The 17,515-nt window shown below is 49.9% G+C and overlaps 12 protein-coding genes across 12 annotated transcripts; 6 read left to right on the top strand and 6 right to left on the bottom strand.

Annotated features, from left to right (window-relative positions):
• Positions 1-980: 980 nt before the first annotated feature.
• On the bottom strand, positions 981-1,699 carry COCCADRAFT_5891 (uncharacterized protein; the record flags this gene model as incomplete). The annotated part of the gene is made up of 3 exons (XM_007715084.1): positions 981-1,292; positions 1,350-1,556; positions 1,685-1,699. 3 exons carry the CDS (start codon positions 1,697-1,699, stop codon positions 981-983), a joined length of 534 nt encoding a protein of 177 aa, XP_007713274.1.
• A 754-nt stretch (positions 1,700-2,453) lies between these two features.
• On the top strand, positions 2,454-3,080 carry COCCADRAFT_5890 (uncharacterized protein; the record flags this gene model as incomplete). The annotated part of the gene is made up of 2 exons (XM_007715083.1): positions 2,454-2,525; positions 2,577-3,080. The coding sequence occupies 2 exons, from the start codon at positions 2,454-2,456 to the stop codon at positions 3,078-3,080; spliced, it is 576 nt and encodes a 191-aa protein (XP_007713273.1).
• Positions 3,081-3,662: 582 nt separating this feature from the next.
• COCCADRAFT_98768 (uncharacterized protein) lies at positions 3,663-3,881 on the bottom strand (the record flags this gene model as incomplete). The annotated part of the gene is made up of 1 exon (XM_007715117.1): positions 3,663-3,881. A coding segment is annotated over one exon (219 nt), but the record flags the coding sequence as incomplete, so codon positions are not given.
• A 64-nt stretch (positions 3,882-3,945) lies between these two features.
• COCCADRAFT_98806 (uncharacterized protein) lies at positions 3,946-4,137 on the bottom strand (the record flags this gene model as incomplete). The annotated part of the gene is made up of 1 exon (XM_007715116.1): positions 3,946-4,137. The coding sequence occupies one exon, from the start codon at positions 4,135-4,137 to the stop codon at positions 3,946-3,948; it is 192 nt and encodes a 63-aa protein (XP_007713306.1).
• On the top strand, positions 4,136-5,515 carry COCCADRAFT_98779 (uncharacterized protein; the record flags this gene model as incomplete). Its single annotated transcript, XM_007715115.1, has 3 exons — positions 4,136-4,321; positions 4,424-4,814; positions 4,938-5,515. The coding sequence occupies 3 exons, from the start codon at positions 4,136-4,138 to the stop codon at positions 5,513-5,515; spliced, it is 1,155 nt and encodes a 384-aa protein (XP_007713305.1).
• A 254-nt stretch (positions 5,516-5,769) lies between these two features.
• COCCADRAFT_98812 (uncharacterized protein) lies at positions 5,770-6,957 on the top strand (the record flags this gene model as incomplete). The annotated part of the gene is made up of 1 exon (XM_007715114.1): positions 5,770-6,957. The coding sequence occupies one exon, from the start codon at positions 5,770-5,772 to the stop codon at positions 6,955-6,957; it is 1,188 nt and encodes a 395-aa protein (XP_007713304.1).
• Positions 6,958-7,395: 438 nt separating this feature from the next.
• COCCADRAFT_79814 (uncharacterized protein) lies at positions 7,396-7,602 on the top strand (the record flags this gene model as incomplete). Its single annotated transcript, XM_007715113.2, has 1 exon — positions 7,396-7,602. A coding segment is annotated over one exon (207 nt), but the record flags the coding sequence as incomplete, so codon positions are not given.
• A 533-nt stretch (positions 7,603-8,135) lies between these two features.
• On the bottom strand, positions 8,136-8,485 carry COCCADRAFT_5888 (uncharacterized protein; the record flags this gene model as incomplete). Its single annotated transcript, XM_007715082.1, has 2 exons — positions 8,136-8,174; positions 8,234-8,485. The coding sequence occupies 2 exons, from the start codon at positions 8,483-8,485 to the stop codon at positions 8,136-8,138; spliced, it is 291 nt and encodes a 96-aa protein (XP_007713272.1).
• A 22-nt stretch (positions 8,486-8,507) lies between these two features.
• Positions 8,508-9,077, top strand: COCCADRAFT_5887 (uncharacterized protein; the record flags this gene model as incomplete). Its single annotated transcript, XM_007715081.1, has 2 exons — positions 8,508-8,650; positions 8,756-9,077. 2 exons carry the CDS (start codon positions 8,508-8,510, stop codon positions 9,075-9,077), a joined length of 465 nt encoding a protein of 154 aa, XP_007713271.1.
• Positions 9,078-10,698: 1,621 nt separating this feature from the next.
• COCCADRAFT_98771 (uncharacterized protein) lies at positions 10,699-11,631 on the top strand (the record flags this gene model as incomplete). The annotated part of the gene is made up of 1 exon (XM_007715112.1): positions 10,699-11,631. One exon carries the CDS (start codon positions 10,699-10,701, stop codon positions 11,629-11,631), a length of 933 nt encoding a protein of 310 aa, XP_007713302.1.
• A 577-nt stretch (positions 11,632-12,208) lies between these two features.
• COCCADRAFT_27083 (uncharacterized protein) lies at positions 12,209-14,612 on the bottom strand (the record flags this gene model as incomplete). Its single annotated transcript, XM_007715087.1, has 3 exons — positions 12,209-13,741; positions 13,797-14,180; positions 14,232-14,612. The coding sequence occupies 3 exons, from the start codon at positions 14,610-14,612 to the stop codon at positions 12,209-12,211; spliced, it is 2,298 nt and encodes a 765-aa protein (XP_007713277.1).
• A 254-nt stretch (positions 14,613-14,866) lies between these two features.
• COCCADRAFT_37657 (uncharacterized protein) lies at positions 14,867-16,951 on the bottom strand (the record flags this gene model as incomplete). The annotated part of the gene is made up of 3 exons (XM_007715111.1): positions 14,867-14,997; positions 15,804-16,822; positions 16,872-16,951. The coding sequence occupies 3 exons, from the start codon at positions 16,949-16,951 to the stop codon at positions 14,867-14,869; spliced, it is 1,230 nt and encodes a 409-aa protein (XP_007713301.1).
• Positions 16,952-17,515: the final 564 nt, after the last annotated feature.

Below are 17,515 nucleotides of genomic sequence, written 5' to 3'. Positions count from 1 at the left end.
TATGATAAAAGTCTGTTGTAATAACTTGAAGTTGACGCGCTAGTGTAAAGTGGCCGACTCGCTTGGGTGGCCGACTCGCTTGTGAACCACGTTATCAATGTTCAGCTAGATTTTATAGATGAAGAACAGATCACTCCTTAAACAAGATGTTCATGACGGCGGTGCTAAACTTGGTGGTCCCGCAAACATGGAGCTTAGTGTTGTGTCAAGCATAGAGAAAATAAAAAAATAGTTACTTGACAGCTCTCCTGGCAGTGCTAAAAGGGGGTGAAGCTTAGGCAATAGACAGAGTAGATACATATTAGCTCCACCCTTCAGGCTCGCCAGCTAGGCTGTGAAGTACCTATTTTATATATGATGTAAGGCGAACGAGCGGCGCGCGCTCTTTGCCTCTATTCGCTCTTGCGGAGAGTAGACCTTTTAGCTCGTTCTCCAGCTCATTCTCCAGCTACTCTGCTTAGTCGGTCTAGTCTTCGAGCTAGTGCTTTAGCCACCCCTTGGGTCGTTCTTTAGCTGGATTTTTGAGCTCGTATTCAGCTCGCTTTCTAGTCGGTTTTTGGCTAGGCTGGCGGGAATCTTGATATCTGTCACGTGATTGGGTACTCTCCAAAACGGAAAATACTGATTCCTTGGCATCCCAATCAGAGCATAGCTTCTTCGAGCCAATCAGATCGCGTTTCTTCGTACACGGAAAACGAGGTCCATGAATGCGACAAGTAGTATTGAGGGTTGTCCAAGTGTTCGCAATGGTGGGCACCTAAGGCACTAGCGAAGCCATATGCACACTTTATGTGTATAAGAATGGCTATCTTCGAATGTAATGAGTTGGCTGTATTCTCACATCAAAAGTATGAACCTTGCATACCCGATGTACTCCTCTAGCAAGCCTTGCTAATCTTAACCCCCCCTAGAACCAGCTTCTGGAATGTCTGACTAGGGTCATACCTCTTTGACACAGATTCTATAAAGTAAATCCTTTGCTATTCGTAGTCACAAAGTGGCTTTTGCGACGGAGCCGCAAAGTTCTGATACAAGAAGCGATGGCGGTTTGCGCCGGCAGCTTTAGTAACCGCGTCGACCCACTCCCCCACCATCTCATACATGGCTGCGTCCTGAGCGGCGTCAAACCATCGCGGTTTTATGGACGCTACAATCAGATCCTCTGGGTTCTCTTCCAAGCCGAGTACATTTCCTCCTCGGACTGCGGCAAGCGTCAAAGATATCTTGGCGGTCGGCACATAGAAGTTGACCCAGTTCAGGTATTCGACCGTCATGTTGTATTTGAGGTAGACCTGGTCTGAGGCAGTATGGATAGCGAATAAGGTAGGTGGATCAGTTCAAAACGTGACTGTTGCGGACGTATCGCGAAATCCGTCGGCTTGGTAGGTATCAAGCTCGGTGACTACATTACTGATAGAACGCAGGTCTATCGTGTTGGCAATCTGGGGCTGGAGCAATGTAAAGGGATCTAAGCCGGCTGAGTTGACAGTACTGTCTGTGCTTGCCAGAGGCGATGCAATCACATTCGGACCTGTCGAAGTGTATGTGAAGGCAACCTATGAGCCATTGTTGGGCAGTGTGTTGTTAAGAGTCGTGAAATTGACAATTGTGTTGAACGTAGTATTGCCCGGGTTTGGAATTTACGGGAGCAGTATTGAGCCGCCCCAAATCTTGGGTCGCTTACTGATTGCGGCGACATCGACTCGTGTCACAACACCAAAGTTATTACCGCCACCCTTGAGAACTTTCTAAAGCCCAATGTTGCTCTTATGGCTTACGTCAACGACATCACCTGAGGTCAGTACCACTTAATAGTTTACTACATTATTCACAACCCATCCATGTTTCAAAAACAGGAATGACATTCCACTGCCTATGGGTTTTGGAAACGTCGTGGTGCATTTAAAGAACATTGCGTAGATCTGTTATTTCATACATGTCGCAAACCATCAAGCTTTATCTTGGATAATAACTTCACCTCCACCTTCTCGATTCAACAAAACGCAACTTCTCTTCCACGGCGCAATGACTACAGCTTGGAAAGCATTAGAAAAGTGCCTGCCCTTAAGGAATAGCAACAACGACGCATGATGGCACCTCACAGGCCGCCATTTGGCTGCAATTATGGATGCGGCAGGATGTACTCTCGAGAAGCAGTACGAAGCACTACTATTCTACTATCATTGGACGATGCCGTATATGGGGCGCACCCCCGGGCTGGCGCAGCATTCCTCAACTGGCGCTTGGAAGTCGCTCTTGGCCCTAGACGGAACGCCCGTGGAATACATCCAAGGCTGGCTCTACACCCAATGTGTGTAGACGGGCTGAGGCTGAGGCGCGAATCCTATAGCGGGGCTCCGACGGCCTCCTTCACAACGCTAGCGCGTACTGCTGTCGGCCAGTTCCTCAACACAGGCCCACAAGGCCGAAATTCCACGCCAATATCGCTAACTATGGACAATGTTGCATCCGGGACTTCACGTCCCAAGTTGTACTTTCATACTACGCAGACAAGCTTTGCGTCAGTACGACATATAATGACACTAGGAGGCGTTATAGCTGCGCCCGAAGTTTAGAGGCTTCTAGGTCAGCTAGCGTCTCTCGTGAAAGCCATCAATGAGCTTGAAAACGATTTTCCTGAAGATGCCGAGGTGCCTGCGGAGTCAGAGTTAGAGACCGGTCTCAACTTTGGAGAGCTAAGTAAGGTGCTTAAGGGCTACCTATACTACTTTAACCTTGCTCCGGGCAAGGCGGTGCCGAAGATCAAACTATTTGTTCCTACCCGGTACTATGGAGGCAATGACCCGGTGCTTGGACGTCCACTGACCGGGTGGATGGAGGCGAATGGACGAGGGTCGCCCTGTAATGGCTATCCTGGGATGCTAGAGAGCCTAGCTGGACATCTAACATTGGATCAGGGCAAGGGTTTGCAGACGTACGTTAGCTGCTTGTTCAAGGAGGGTGAATTGGATATTGCAACGTACCTCGGAGCCGAGGCATTTCATCCAGGGCGCCTTGCATCTACAGTCGGGCCCTGGTTAACCAAGTCGCCGACTCTGCGCCTTGAGTACTGGTACTAATTGATGTGGCACCAGGTCGTGGTAGGCAAGTGGACATGGAACCGAGGTCTGGAAGGTCCACAGGCTAACTCATCTACTGGTAACGAGCGATATAAAAGATTTAGGACGTCAAGCCCGAGTATTGCAAATGCAGTGTTTGAAGATGTTATATTGTTACGCAGTATGCAAAGCATATCTTGATTTCATTGTTTCCTTCTTCTCACACTATACAAGGCTAACGACGAATTAACGACCTAAAGATTCCGACAGCTTCACGGCTCGTATTCTCTTAGAATACTTTACACTCTTGATCACTCAAAGCACTATACAGGGTGACAGATGTTATAAATAAATAAAATTCGACGGACTTGGAAAAACTAAATTTGGTGCGAGTCTGTTCTATGTATACCTCTGGAAAGCCTACTTTGACCATAAGAAATTCAAGTCTTGAAGTACGACACGTCTTTTATAGCACGAGGTTCGAAGAATCAAGTAGCTTGGCTTACATGTTCTTCATGCGTTTGCAGCTATCAATACCCTTCATGTTAATGTCATGCATAGTACGCCTGACAGGTGCACCTGTGGCGGATAGCTCGTATTCGGCTATGATGATGCTGGTTCCTGGATTATGGAAAAGAAGAGATTCTCACGTGGGTAGCGGGCTGCAACGGCGAGCTGCTCGGCCCTACCGACAAGCTTCTCGGTAGTGCCGACAAGCTGAGAGTGCATCTTTTGGTTGGCGGAACCATTTGGCGCCTGAAAGGTATCATCAAGACTAGTAGTCTTGCGCACGAAGGAGATAAGGGGGCTTGGCGGGGCAATCTACAATTGTGTACTTTGTTTAGCCTCGACGTAAGACTGCAACATGGTCTGAGTTGCATGCAAGTCATACCTGACCATGTTGAATGCAACGCAAAACTTGGGGCTCTCTTGCAACACAGCCTGCGGGCCAGAACCTGAGGCCGTATGCTGCCCACCAGATGTCCAAGTATGGAAGAGACGGACCCCGTGTGCACGTACGGGTATTTAGTCGCCTTTGATCGCTCTTGTTCGCCGAGGTCTTGTCAAGGCCCAGCATGGATTCGAGACTTGGCACTGATCTTGTGAGTGCAGCTGAACATGTCGCAAACCGATGTCGCGATGCGGTGCGTAGCGGGCTAGGGTCATCAGACACAGCGAGCATTTGCTCATCCTTGGACTACGTCCAGTCGCTGCTCTTCCAATTGGAGCCAATGATGTTTGTCCAGCGGCTTGCAAACCAGGTGCGGCCGCCTTCATCCCCCTGGCTAACTCTCCTCAGATTTTCCAGTCCAATCTGAGATGGGTAGTTATCTGTTGCAAGACACTTGCTGACATGAGCGTAGAACCAGCTTCTAGCATGTGTGCAATGGTTAGGCGAGTTCCAAGTACTGGCCTATCTCCCAGTCGAGGCAGAGGACGGGCTGTCTATCAAGGATGTGGCCGAACTGGCTGACGTGCCTGAGGCGCAGCTGTGCCGGATTATTCGTCTTACAACAATGGGCGGCTTCTTGCGCGAACCACGGGCTGGCTTCGTTGCACACACCGCCCTTTCCGCTAGTTTCGTTCGCCAACTAGCCCAACTAGACGCAACTATGTTCTTGGCTGAGACCGTGGCTCCTTGTATGCTGCGCATGGCCGCTGTATCGCAATGCCCCCAGGGTGAAGGATTCTCGGTCGACTGGAGCAGCCAACGAGTGCAACGACTGTGGTCAAGCTTTGATGGGGCCATGGGCGGTGGGGATCAAGACAATCCTATCTTGGCACAAATCGACTGGACGAGCCTGGCTCACGATGCCGCCCTATCGTTGCCAAAGGTGGTGGTAACAGTGGTTCAGGTTGCTGGGGTCGACGATGTAGTGGGCCCACTCCTGTCACGTGGCTTGGCGGGTGCGGGGGTAATTTTAGCGCTAGCGGAAAGCCACCCCGCCCTGATCTTCGTTGTTCAGACGCAGAGTAACGCCACAGCCACAGCAATAGCCACAGCCACAGTCACACCAGCCACCACCCATAACAACCTCTACCTATGTCACCGAACGCATGGCACGCCACAGACAATAAACGACGCCGTCCTGTACCTCATGCGCGTACCCGCAACCGTTCCTGGATCCGTCCGCCCTCATATTGAAGCCGAACTGCACGCCCACCTACCCGTCCTTAAGGCCCAGCGAAGCGCCATACTGATTCTGACATGTCCCCTGCTGCCGGAGCCCGGCGCCGTCTTACGTCAGACTGAGCTGCTCGCACGCCTGCGTGACTTGACTCTACTACAGTTGGTCGGGAGTGGCCTGTTAACATTACATGAACTAGTCGAGCTTGTTAGCAGCATCCACGATGCCCACGGCGGTCTTGTCGTCGTCAAGCAGCTTCATGCTTCTAATAGCGCCGTCGTCGGTTTAGCGGTCCGTTATCAGCCATTGCTACCTATGACTGGCTAACGTGACGTCTGACAGCTTCCACTATGTACGTAGTACCCAAAATTGGCGACACGGTGGCGCGTTGTGTAGAAGTGGCGATTGTAATTTCTTATCCTAGAGCTATGTTCACCGGTACGGACTAAATACTCCTATATAATTGCAATCTAGAACTAGACCAACCACTCATATATGGTCGCAATCCACAACGATTATGACCAACCTATCTCTCTTCTTTGTCCTCGTGTTCAAAAGCAAACTGGGCTAGTATCACCGGCATGGCACTCAAGTTGCGTGATAGCTGTGACGCCTGTGCCGCATCAAAGGTGAAATGTCACAAACAGAAGCCAACATGCTCACGTTGCCAGAGGCGTGGTACTCCTTGCCATTATCAGGTCAACAAACGCGCTGGCCGTCGCCCAGACTCGGCTGCCTTTCCTTCCCTTGCTACATTGATGCTACAATGGGAACCATTCGACTTCGATTCATCATTTAGCACGACTACTACAATTTCATCCACTCACTGGACCGACAACGACACCTATATGCACCAATTGCTCACCCCAACACCTTTCTTTTCTGGAGACAATTCTAGTCAATCTGCCTACGACTGGACTTCTACCACACCCAGCAACGATATCTTCATGGCCCAATCCATGCATGCCGCAACTATGTCTTGTACATCGTCAAGTTCTCCGGGACTCGGGTCTGACGCCGCATCACCCGTAAATCTGGCCAGGGACCTGGATGACAACCTGCCATCTTCCGTGAGCCTCTGGGCCCCCACAGTCCATAAAACATCTACCGTTGACACGCCTCCCTTACTCGAATCATGTACCGAGTCACAATCCTCAGCTTCAAATGCCACCATCCCAGCGCTCGACACATGCCTTACGCATGCTACAAAAATCATGCAACAACAGTTCCACCAACCTACTTTCGGCTCCCCAAATATCTCCTGTAAGCTCCTCAAACAAGACGGAGTGATCAATGCGACCGGACCAGCCCTAGACCTAGTCATTGAAGCAAACAAGCGGTACATTAACCAAGTTGGTACAATGCTGCAGTGTCAGTGTTCAGCTGACGGCTACCTTCTCACAATAATCTCACTCATCATCTTCAAGATTCTCGACTCTTACGGCGCAGCCGCAAGCGAATCCGAAGTTCGAAAAGCAAAGGCCAATGCCGCGGAAGAAGATGCACAGCGTGTAGCTGCACAGCGGGTCATGGGTGAGCTCCACCGCGTACAGCGCCTGGTGAAACAGCTAGCAACCCACACTAAGCGCTACATATCTACAGAATCTCCAGAAATGACGCCAGGAGTGTTCACATTGTGCGGGCAGCAAGAAGAAGGCGAAGCATCTTTCCCCTTCTCTACAGTCAAGCTGTATCAATTGGAGACGGTCATGAAAAAACGGCTTCGAAGCCTTTCTCTGAAATTAGCAGTTCACCTTAGAAAGGTTTGAGCATTACTCGATACGCATCATCCCGTTCAATATATCGTATGTCGCTTTTCCCACACGCCGAATCGCCGTGTTCCTGACGTGAGCATCGTATACCATTTTACCAAACGGAATTAGTGTCATGACTACTATAATGGCACTAGCTATGGATCGAGGCCAATTGACCAACACTGTGATAGTGGCTTCAACGAATCCTGAATGACGACCTTACGCCCTCTCGCCCAGAATCTCCGTCTAGTTCAAGGTCTATGCCGGCGTACACATGGGTACTAACTAGTGAGGATGGGTATACATTGGCCATCTTGTACCCACTCTGACACTATCTATTTGAGTGCCACCCTTCCTTGTCTACTACCTCCCACCCCAATCATCCTCTTTGGTGTGTCATCAATGCGGGAGTCAAACATGCCCTCTTTAACTACCCCTTATATCCCCTACCTCCTCGATGATAGAGTCACACTGGTGATAAACTCTGGCCGCGGCATTGGCGCCAAAGTTGTCGTCAACTATACCCACTCAGAAGCCTTGACACTGAACGTTGTCACAAATATTAAGGAACTTGGATCAGATGCTGTTGCACCGCGAGCAGATGTCAGAAATGTCGCGAAAACGACCAAGCTCATGGATGAGGCTGTTGCTCGCTTCTGAGGTATAACATTCCTCGTTCTTTGTTTGATGAGCAGGTCGTTCTCTTTCTGGCAGTACAATTTCAAACATCAAGACTTAACTGACCCTGCACTAAAATGCCAATAGCGTTAAGGGATATGGACCCCCATCTTGGTGTAACTTTGATTCTTCCAATCTAGCAGGATAAGGATGGAAGCTCTGAGAAACTGTAAACACAATTCAGAATTCCGATGCCAGGTCCAAACTCGCGATATAGGTAGCCCACATGACCAAAACTGCTACGAGATGATCATGTTGAAGCTGTCCATCATCCTGCTGAGAAATTCAGTAGTTCCTTGGTTCAAACCACGATTTATCACATTGTCCGTGTTTTTTCTTGATTCATTGTGCGATGACAACTTTAAGTCAGGTCAAAAGCCACAAATTCGCAGCCTCTACCAGCTCAGACGATCACGGCAAAAGTCAAAGATCACAAAGATATTTGATTGCACCACGGTTTTCCGAGAAACAATGACAAATGAAAGAAATGTTAGACGGCATTCATCTGCCACAACTCAGGCGAGTCTATATACCTTTTCTACATCATCGGCTATCTGTTTTCATGTCAGCATCTGCTCTCGTATTCTCAGAAACAGCCACAAGTCAACTTTACCTTTTCCGCCACCGCATACACGTTAGCTGTGGGACCCCTAAAAACGGCCATGAGAAAGGTGCTCACGTCGGCGATGCGCAGTCCAGTAACGACGTACATTTTGTGCTCCGCATCGACAGCACCGCCTAATTCTCGTGGTATCTTGGGTGCAGAGCAACACTGCTGTGCGCTCGAGACAGAAAGAGAGTCACGAAGCATGTTCTCGAGATCTTCATCGCTTTGGACATGGGGCTCAAGCGGACCGGCCTCCATGGTTATCGCCACAACGCTGCCGATGGCTAATATGATGGCTGAGATGCGTGATACAGCTACCCGATGCAATACTCGACCCACGTTCACCATTACGGAGTCTGCCGCCTACGACCATACGAACTTTCCCCAGCGTCCCGCTCCTAACGGCCATATTCTAATTGCGCTGTCTGATAGAGAGATATGCAAGGAATACTAGTCACAACAGCATCCCATATCTAAGCTCATACAACTACTAATCGTGCGCCCTGTTGCTAACCATCCTTCGGCTAGCGAGTTTCTCCTAACCATCAGCATTGTCAACCCAAGCTTGAGCTCATCAGCGCTAGCGCGTGATGTTACAGACTGGGGGTTTTGGTTCTTCAGGCTGCCGGTGGCACGCTCGACAGAGGTAGGCAGTAGAACACTAGTGCACGCAGGTGCTTCGGGCATGGAGACGCATGGCAAGTATCTGAACGACTGCATGATCGAGGAACCGAGTCCGCTGGTGACAGATGCGGCGGGCAAGGAGGGGCAGGAGCGCATCGTGACTGAGATTCTCAAGGAGATTGAGGTCATTCAGCTCGGTGCCTCAAAAAGTTTAAGGGTTGTTTGAGCGGTAACATCCATAAACAAGGATTCATCCTCGGTGCGTATATACAGTTTTTCGTCCTATATTTGATCCAGCCAATGTTATCTGGCTACATCATTGTATCGGTATGATTTTCGTGAAGAAAATAGCATTCTCCTACGATATTACACAGTGATATAGGATGAACTGGTCATCCATAATGTAATATTCGTGGAATTGAGTTGGTCTATTTATCTGGCTAGATTCCGGTCCGCCTAGTTAAATAGTTTCGCCGATCGGTCCGTTTATCCACAACCAATCTTTGGACAGCGTGTGAGGGGAAACTGGTATGTACACATACATTTACGGAACTCAGTCCTATTTCCAGATGCCCGCAATGCGTGCTTGTACTCACCGTCTTTGCTTTCACCTGTGCCCTCTTGGGTTGACACGTCCCTGATTGATCCATGGCTCTGCAGAAAGAAGGCTCAAGCATGGGGCAGCTTAGGCCCAAGGGTCACTGACGTGCTTACCCGTAATTTACCAAGGCACTAAACTTTGGGTCAGTCGCTAATAATAGCAATTCTAGCATCACAAGCATGTAAATGTACATTTGCGTGCAATGATTTCAAGGCTCTCCAGCTCCCACCCCTTTTTATACCCCTCAGCTTGACATTTGTAGCATTAGAACATGTAAACAACATGATGCGTTGCTTTTGCTAGACAAGAATAGTAAAAGATTGAGTGTATTCTAGGAACGCCGTAGTAACCACTGCCAACGACCCTCAGATATGGCGAGCTTCCGAAAGCTACAGTCTGACTCTAGCATTTAACCATTGAAGTTTTTCGCGCAAGTCATTTCTTCACCCGTATCGACCACTGCAATGTTTACGCCCCTCCTATGTGAGATCAGCTAGCTGTAGGGCTTTTTGTGCGAACTTTGGAGTGCTAGAGCATCTCATGTCAGCAACTGAATCAAACTATCATGAGGTGGTAAGCCGACGATCTCAATCACGGACTGGATTTAGGATCTGAGATTTTGACATTGTTCACTCATGGAGACATCGCCAGGTATCAGTAGTTGATTATATCTCGAGGAATCGCTGCGTAAAATGCATTTAACGATAGCCCTAATCTCTAAATTGCTGCCAATTCGCGTTTTCATACTTCATAAGAGCACTGCTTCAATAGTGGCTACACCCTTCGATCCTATATGTGAAACCTTAATCACGTTTTTTCTCACCAGTAAGCTGGGCTGATATTTTCTCTTCGCTACAGATGGTTCTCGAAGTTTACATAACTACAAAGTAAATTCACCACAGAGGCTTGATTTTTAACTACAAGGATCATGATATTCAAAGTCAAGATGTCTCCTCGCGAGCGGTAACTACCTGCAAGCGGAGAATCCCTCGCCAGGGCGCTATACCAAAGACGGCAGTATTACACGATAACCAGAATCATCAGCACATGTTTCGGGTATTCATTTCGGACGTATTACAACGCCTCACGACACACAGTCCAGTAAGTCGAATGAATGGTAAAACCTTGCTCTTCATATTTAACCTGAATGATGTGCCCGAAGAAAAACGCACAGCACATCGATCTCCAACCCTCTAGTCCTTCGTTTTATTCAAGTCGCCTCATCGACGTCACACTATCATTAAAAATGCATCACAACACGCTTGCACTTATTCTCTCCGGCCTCGCTGCACTTGGTCAAGCTGCTCCCGCCAGAGATGCTGCACCACCTAATGAGGCGGCGGACATGCCTGCCAACCTATTGCGCGACTTGCATACCGCTGAAGCCTTCGCCAAGCGCGTATCCGGCCCTCAACAGGTTCTCTCTAACTGGACTGCCGCAGGCTCTGATTTATGTTCGTGGGCAGGTTTTTACTGCGACACCGTCCCCAACACCAACGAACTGGGCCTCGCTTCCATTGATTTCAACGAGTTCGGACTAACTGGCAACCTCAAATTGTCTGGCTTTCTCGACAAATTGACTGACCTCGCCCTCTTCCATGCCAACGACAACGGGTTCAGCGGCGAAGTGCCTGATCTCAGCCAACTGCAATATCTCTACGAGATCGACCTGAGCAACAACAAATTCTCTGGACCTTTCCCGCAGAGCGTACTGAGGATCAACCTCTTGGGGTTCCTCGATCTCCGCTTCAACAAGTTCAGCGGTCCCATCCCCGACAATGTCTTCACCGCCTACCCCAGTCTCGATGCCCTCTTCTTGAACAACAACAAGTTCTCTGGCCAAATCCCCAACACCATCGGCTCGTTCCCCGGCGAATACCTTGTCCTCGCCAACAACCGCCTCTCCGGCCCCATCCCCGACTCCCTGGGCTCCGCTATCCAACTCAAGGAATTCCTGGCTTCCGGGAATAAGTTGTCCGGCTCCATCCCTGACGCCATCGGTTACCTCCCCCACCTCGAACTCTTCGATGTCTCGAACAACAAGCTGACCGGCACGGTTCCTGAGGCGCTCTGCGCTAGCAAGTCGCTCCAGAGCATTGTGCTGACTGGGAACAAACTTTCTAGAGATCTGGGGCCAATCTGCCAGGCGTCCAAGGCTAAAGGAATTTTGGAAATTTAGTCCCAGCGCGAACAAGAATGAGGGATCGGATATGGAGAGCATCAGCATCAGCACCAGCAACAAAGTATCATTCAATTCTCCCACTTGAAAAAAGCATGTCCTAGCAAATGGGCGGTTGCGCGTGTCTATCTAATTCTCCCTCGAAAATCTTCGCCTAATACCTTTATCAACCTTGGCCATCATCTCTTTTAGGAAAATAGTGTGTGCTACTATTTCCATTATACCTAATACAGTCATACTCAGTATAATAATTATTGAAGATAAAAGAATAATCAGTCGTTATGCAACAAGATATTCTAGTCGGTATCAGTCGCCTTCTCCGAATTAACGGGTCTGTTGCATTCAAATCTCGCTATGCTTGATCTTCGATACTTTACTATGACGTCTTATGCTATCACTTCTCGTACTCTCGTTGTTACTTCAAAAGATGCTATAGATTTCGATAGTAAGATTGGTCCAAGTCACTGGGTATAGAAGTGTACGATGAATGAGTCATGAATGAGATTTATGTATTCATTAATGATATTGCCTACCTTCTCTTACTTCGAAGGTGGTGTTGAAGAATTACGCTATGGCTTTATGGCCACATAACGCCGTCACCCATAATCTTTGCCTTGCGCATATCGGTGCGGACATCGAGGGGGTAATCCTTTGGCGCAAGTTCTCTCCTCCATTGCTTCATTCTCTTGCTGAGAGCCTCTTCTCTGCCGCTCAACTCGCGTTTGGTCAGGCTGTTTGTTGAGTATCCGGCAAAGTCACCGGCGATGCAGTGGCTTTTTCCGCCCCAGGTGGTGTCTGCGACGGCCTTCCAGATAGCGGTGATGTCAACGGTCATTTGCTTGGTGTACAGGATGCGGCAGTCAGCTGGCTCGTAGACGAACTGCAGTGGGGTCTCAGTCTCGTCGCCGTCACGAATGCCGTCTCGGAAATTGATGTTGATTGACGAACCAATAGCGAGACGGTCAAAGGGAACGGAAGACCAGTACTGGTTTAGCTCGGTGTTGTTGAGCTGCGCTGCCTCGTCGGCTGAAGAGGTGGTGTTGAGAACCGCATATTGAGCAAGCGCCTGGATATAGGTCCAAGGAAGATTGTTGGTACCCTTGACTCCACCGACTGCTTGTGTGATACCCTCACGAGGGCGACCACCAAGGGATATGTACTTAACACCAGCACGTTGGCGCATAAGCTCAGAGAAAATAGTGCAAGTAGATGCGCAGTACCCGTCAGTTACAACAACAATGTCCTCAGCAGCGAAGGGCTGTTCAGTATAGTTGGATAGAGGGCCATGGCCGTGAACATAGATGCCACCTGAGTTCTGGGTGATCAATGTATCGTTTAGGTTCCAGCGGAAGAGGCTTGTATAGTTGTCACCCTTGGCATGAAACGGACCAAACTTTTCCGTCCAGCTGGTGAAGGGTTCCCCATCAAGGTTCAGATCTGTGCGATAGTTGAAGGTAGAAGAGATGACATCGCTCTGAAGGCCGTACAGTGTTTCGTTTTGTTCCGGAGTGACTGGCTCTCTTGTCACACCTTCAGAAGCTTTGGAGAACTGTTTGCCAATGAGATCCGTTGATTCGAAAGCACGGAATCGGTCAGCTGCTGCGTGATCGATGTCATTAGGGAAGAGGAGTGAATAGAGGTCGTATCCCAGCAAGATGGTACCACCACCATTTGCCTGAACGTCAATGACAAGCTTCTTCTTTCCGGCAGCCTTGGCTGCGGAGAGGAAGTTTACAGCAGTGGCTTGGAATTCTTCCTGAGCATCGATGCCCACAAATGAAGGAACAGACAGAACAGCAACATCGGAGTACTCGTCTTCCAGGTAATAACCACCAATCAAGTTGTGGCTTTCACGAATAACTGGCGGTGGGAAGCCAGGAGCAGGAATTGGTGTGGTGGATGCAGAGGCGGATGCCGAAGGGGTTGGTGTAGTAGAGTTAGAAGGAGCGGGATCCTCAGTCTCAGTAGGTTGGTTGCCGGTAAACCAAAGCTTGTAGAGGCTCTCGCCATCAGTGATACCATCGAATGGGATCAAGACCTTGGCAAAGTTTTGGTAGGTGTGGCTAGTGCCATTGGCGAAATCAAGCGTGGTGGTAGCTCCAGGGTAAATCTGTCGTGAGTCAGCTGCTAGCTCATGGAAGCTTCATGTAGATGTATCTACATACCCAGCGACCTCTCCCTGACCCAGCAAAAGTGCCCATGCCAGGTCCAGTGGGGCCAAGTGACACAGTAGCAAGTTCATAGAAGACGTTGTTGTAAAGAGCATCGCGGTCTTGGAGAGAGCCGTACTGTGCCCAGTTTTCGAGGTATTTCTTAGCGTTCTGACCATTAATCTTTGTGATGGGAGATGCCTTGAAGGTTGCGTTGCCAAAAGACTCAGCTAAGACATCGTCGTAGACGTAGGCCTTTGGTAGTTCCTTGCCATCTGAAGAGGCCGAAACGAGAGGAATTGGTCGCGCAAAATTAAAAACGGTTCCTAGGATGTCGGGCACATAGACAAAATGGCCGTCGTGTGTAGTTTGGAGAAGACGATAGAGCTCGAAGCCGAACTGTGACATGGGTAAGCTCTTGAATCTCGACTTTGTGCGCCGACGACATACCTCGTATTCGTTCGCATAATTGCTCTTGACTACCTTTTCTCTTATCTTGTCAAGCCCACCCCAGATGTCGACACCGGGTTGCACCTTTTCAGCGTATTCTTTGGGGGGATCCTTGAGCCAGACAGTGTTGCTTTGCCATCGGAAATAAGGCACCACACCGTCGACAAGTGCAAGGGCAGCAGATTGGTTGAACGGGACTGAAGTAAGACAATCGTAGGCCAACTGTGCAGGGACGGTGGGCACGGCAGCTGTTTGAGTTGCGGCCGAGCTGGCTACTTGGGCACACGGGCTCGTTGCATTGTATTGACGCGCATGGAAGGGCGAGGCGAGAGCACCCGAAGCGAGAGATAGAGCCGCAATGCTCTTGGAGATGGGTGCCATTGCTGCAACTTGACGTGACCCGAAGACGAGCAATTTCGAACTTGAGGTACATGGAGGATGTAGGGCAGTGGCGAGCATTTATATCCACTCCAGGCGCTAGCTGCACTACATGGGACGGCGAGATACCGGCCGGTGCCTTGTAGAGTCGACTCCATATTCCGCGAACTATGAGGTGATGCAATGGATAGCAACGAATCGCTAAGCTTGCACCGCATTAGTGCGTCGCTCAATGGGGAAGGCGACATGTGCGGATTTTACAATGTCGGCTCAAATCTCTTGTTAGCGTGGTGAATAGAGCTGCCAAAGTAGGCAAAGATCAGGTGTGCAGGACCGGCTTGGTGGATGCGAGCGAACAGGTTCCTCGAGGAGATGGTCTTGTGGTGGACTTGATCGAGTCGCGTCTTGAGTGTTGAGTTGGTCCACTTACATGAGTGATGTGCCTCTCCGCTGGAGACTACATGTGTGTCAAGGGCGGCACACGACTTGAGCTATGGAGAATGAACAATGCAAGCTTTAGATGAAGCCTCACAAGCATTGCCGTTTTGCAGCCACTAGTCGTTCACGGTTCCTAGTGGCCATGTCAGCCTAGGCCGAAAGGGGCAGGTCCGTTTCTTATCGGGTCCACCGCCGCTCACCGGCCCATCCTCCAACCAGAGTAGCATTTGCAATCCTCTGAAGTCACTTCTTGTTACCAGCATAGGGGCATGTCGCCGCGCTTAATTAATTAAAAGACGACTGCAAGTTGCGCATGGGAGATGAGACGGCTATCTAGAACCTTGGCCCAACGAGCCCATGTCAAATAATGTCCCGAAACTGCAAGCCACAGTCGTCGTTCGGACGCGATTTGAGCCTCTTTTCCACTTATATCCTTAGGGCGTACATGTGTCCAAGTATGTGCTTACTGACAGTACAAATCAGACAAGCTCTCGCTTAAGTTACCACTACGTACTACCTGTAATTTTTAAAGCAACGACACGCTTGAACATACCCAAGTATGTAAACACCGAGTAAGCCTACATACAGCACCCATGAGTAGCTTAGGATAGGGCGATAGTCATTGGGTATCGTGAGCATGGAGAGACGCTGTCAACTGAAAAGCATGCATTACCCTCGATCGTACTGAATGACTGCACAGTTGCTACTATGTGGAAAACAAACAAGGACTAATGTAGAGGGCCATATCAAACGCACCATCTTTGCGCTGGCCCATGCCAATCTCTCGAATGTAGCTCGAGTTGTGGGAAAAGTGCCCAGCGTCGAGCTGGCGCTTCATGAAGGCGTGGGGCTGGGCAAAGTCGGCCACCAAGTCGTTAATGATGAGGGCATCGCCGCTGGGCATCTGGTCGGCAAACCAGTACAGCTTGGTGGTGATGGTAGTATTTGGCAGCATGTCGTGAGCGAGCAAGCAGTAGCGCTGGTGCTGAGGCTGGTCCTGGTACTGTGTCTGGAGACGGGCCCACAAGGTGGCGTAGTGACAGGGCAGTGGCAGCGGCGCCACCCCGTCCAGGCTAAGGTGTGGCTCAACGGCGTCGGCAAAGGAAGCGTGCGAGTCAAAGTAACAACGGCTGTACAACTTGATGCGCGCCGAAGGATACTTTGTGGCATCAATCGAGAGCATGCGCGGTCGTACACCTTGAGTGCCTCCCTCGCTGGTGGGATGCAAGCTAAGATGGCGTCGCAGCTGAGCCCATTGAGCGCCAATGTCTACGCCGTAGCGTGGCAGTAGAGCGAAGATGTCGTCCAACAACTGGAGAAGCTTCTGCCCAAACAGGCACGCTGGAAGGCGCCAGTACAGCTTACCGTGCACCCGTCCTGAAGTTGCCAGATCGAAGCCGACAAAAGTCGTTGAAGGTGTGCACACTTTGCATCCAGCCGTGTAGTCCGTCTTCTCCCAGTGGGCCAGCCGCGCCGTCACAGCCTCCCATATATCTGGTAGCATGTCGATACGATATCCACCAAGCCCTGATCTGCTCGCATATTTACGCAGCCTGTCGATCGTCTTTTGGGCTGTCAAGAGCGAAGCAGCACGATTCGGATTTCCTTGGCGTCCAATCAAGTCAACCACGTAGCGGACCATAACTGACGACGTGCCCTTCCACCCGTAGCTCACCTCGACCGGAGTTGCGTCGTATGTTAGCGCTGATGGCCCCGCGGGACGCAGTGGCAGCGATGGTACTGGTCCTGGGCCTAGCCAGTCGCAGACATGATGTCTGAAGAAGTCTACATGGGCCGCGATAGTTATCCGCCTCGGTATATGACTCGCTCGCAGTCAAGGCGTGTGCTAGATGCTGTTCGACCAGTTCAGCCCACCGCACTCTATCACTGTTGGTACGGCTCATTGTGTTCTGCCACACTGTCGGTTAGGCGTCCAAGCACAGTACATGTGTATCCGCATTATGCGCGGGGCATGCTGTTGTCGTTTTATACCTGACAAAACAACCACCCTGGTCGGCTCAGGCCCCCTACATTAACTGTATATGTCCTTGATCAATAATCTCCTCGGAATCCGAAGTTGATCTAGGCCTTTCGCAAGCCTATGATACCTCTGGACTGATTGTAAAGTCAGCACGCATCACTCACCACCGTATCATTCTCACTGTAGTCGCAGAATAGACGTATTTTGCTTAGTTTCCTCCAGGTATCGTTATGGTCCATGAATGATAGACGTCTGTCGATCAACTCAGACCGGCCCAGACTCAGCTTTTCTTCACTAGCTCTTATTCTCCGGTTCAATCCAATACTTTATACACGACTTCCTTTTCACTAGTAATATGTTTTGATTTTGGATAGTCGGAAAACGGGACTCGGCAGAAAAGAGGTATCGTGTAGTACACCAGCCGTTCATAGTCTGAATACTGGCTCGAATGCTTAGTACAATGTGCTGTGCCATTTAGGGATCAGTT

Source organism: Bipolaris zeicola, assembly GCF_000523435.1.
Source record: "Bipolaris zeicola 26-R-13 unplaced genomic scaffold scaffold_97, whole genome shotgun sequence".
NCBI classification, from domain to species: Eukaryota; Fungi; Ascomycota; class Dothideomycetes; order Pleosporales; family Pleosporaceae; genus Bipolaris; species Bipolaris zeicola.
This window is presented reverse-complemented; position numbering and strand designations above follow the sequence as displayed.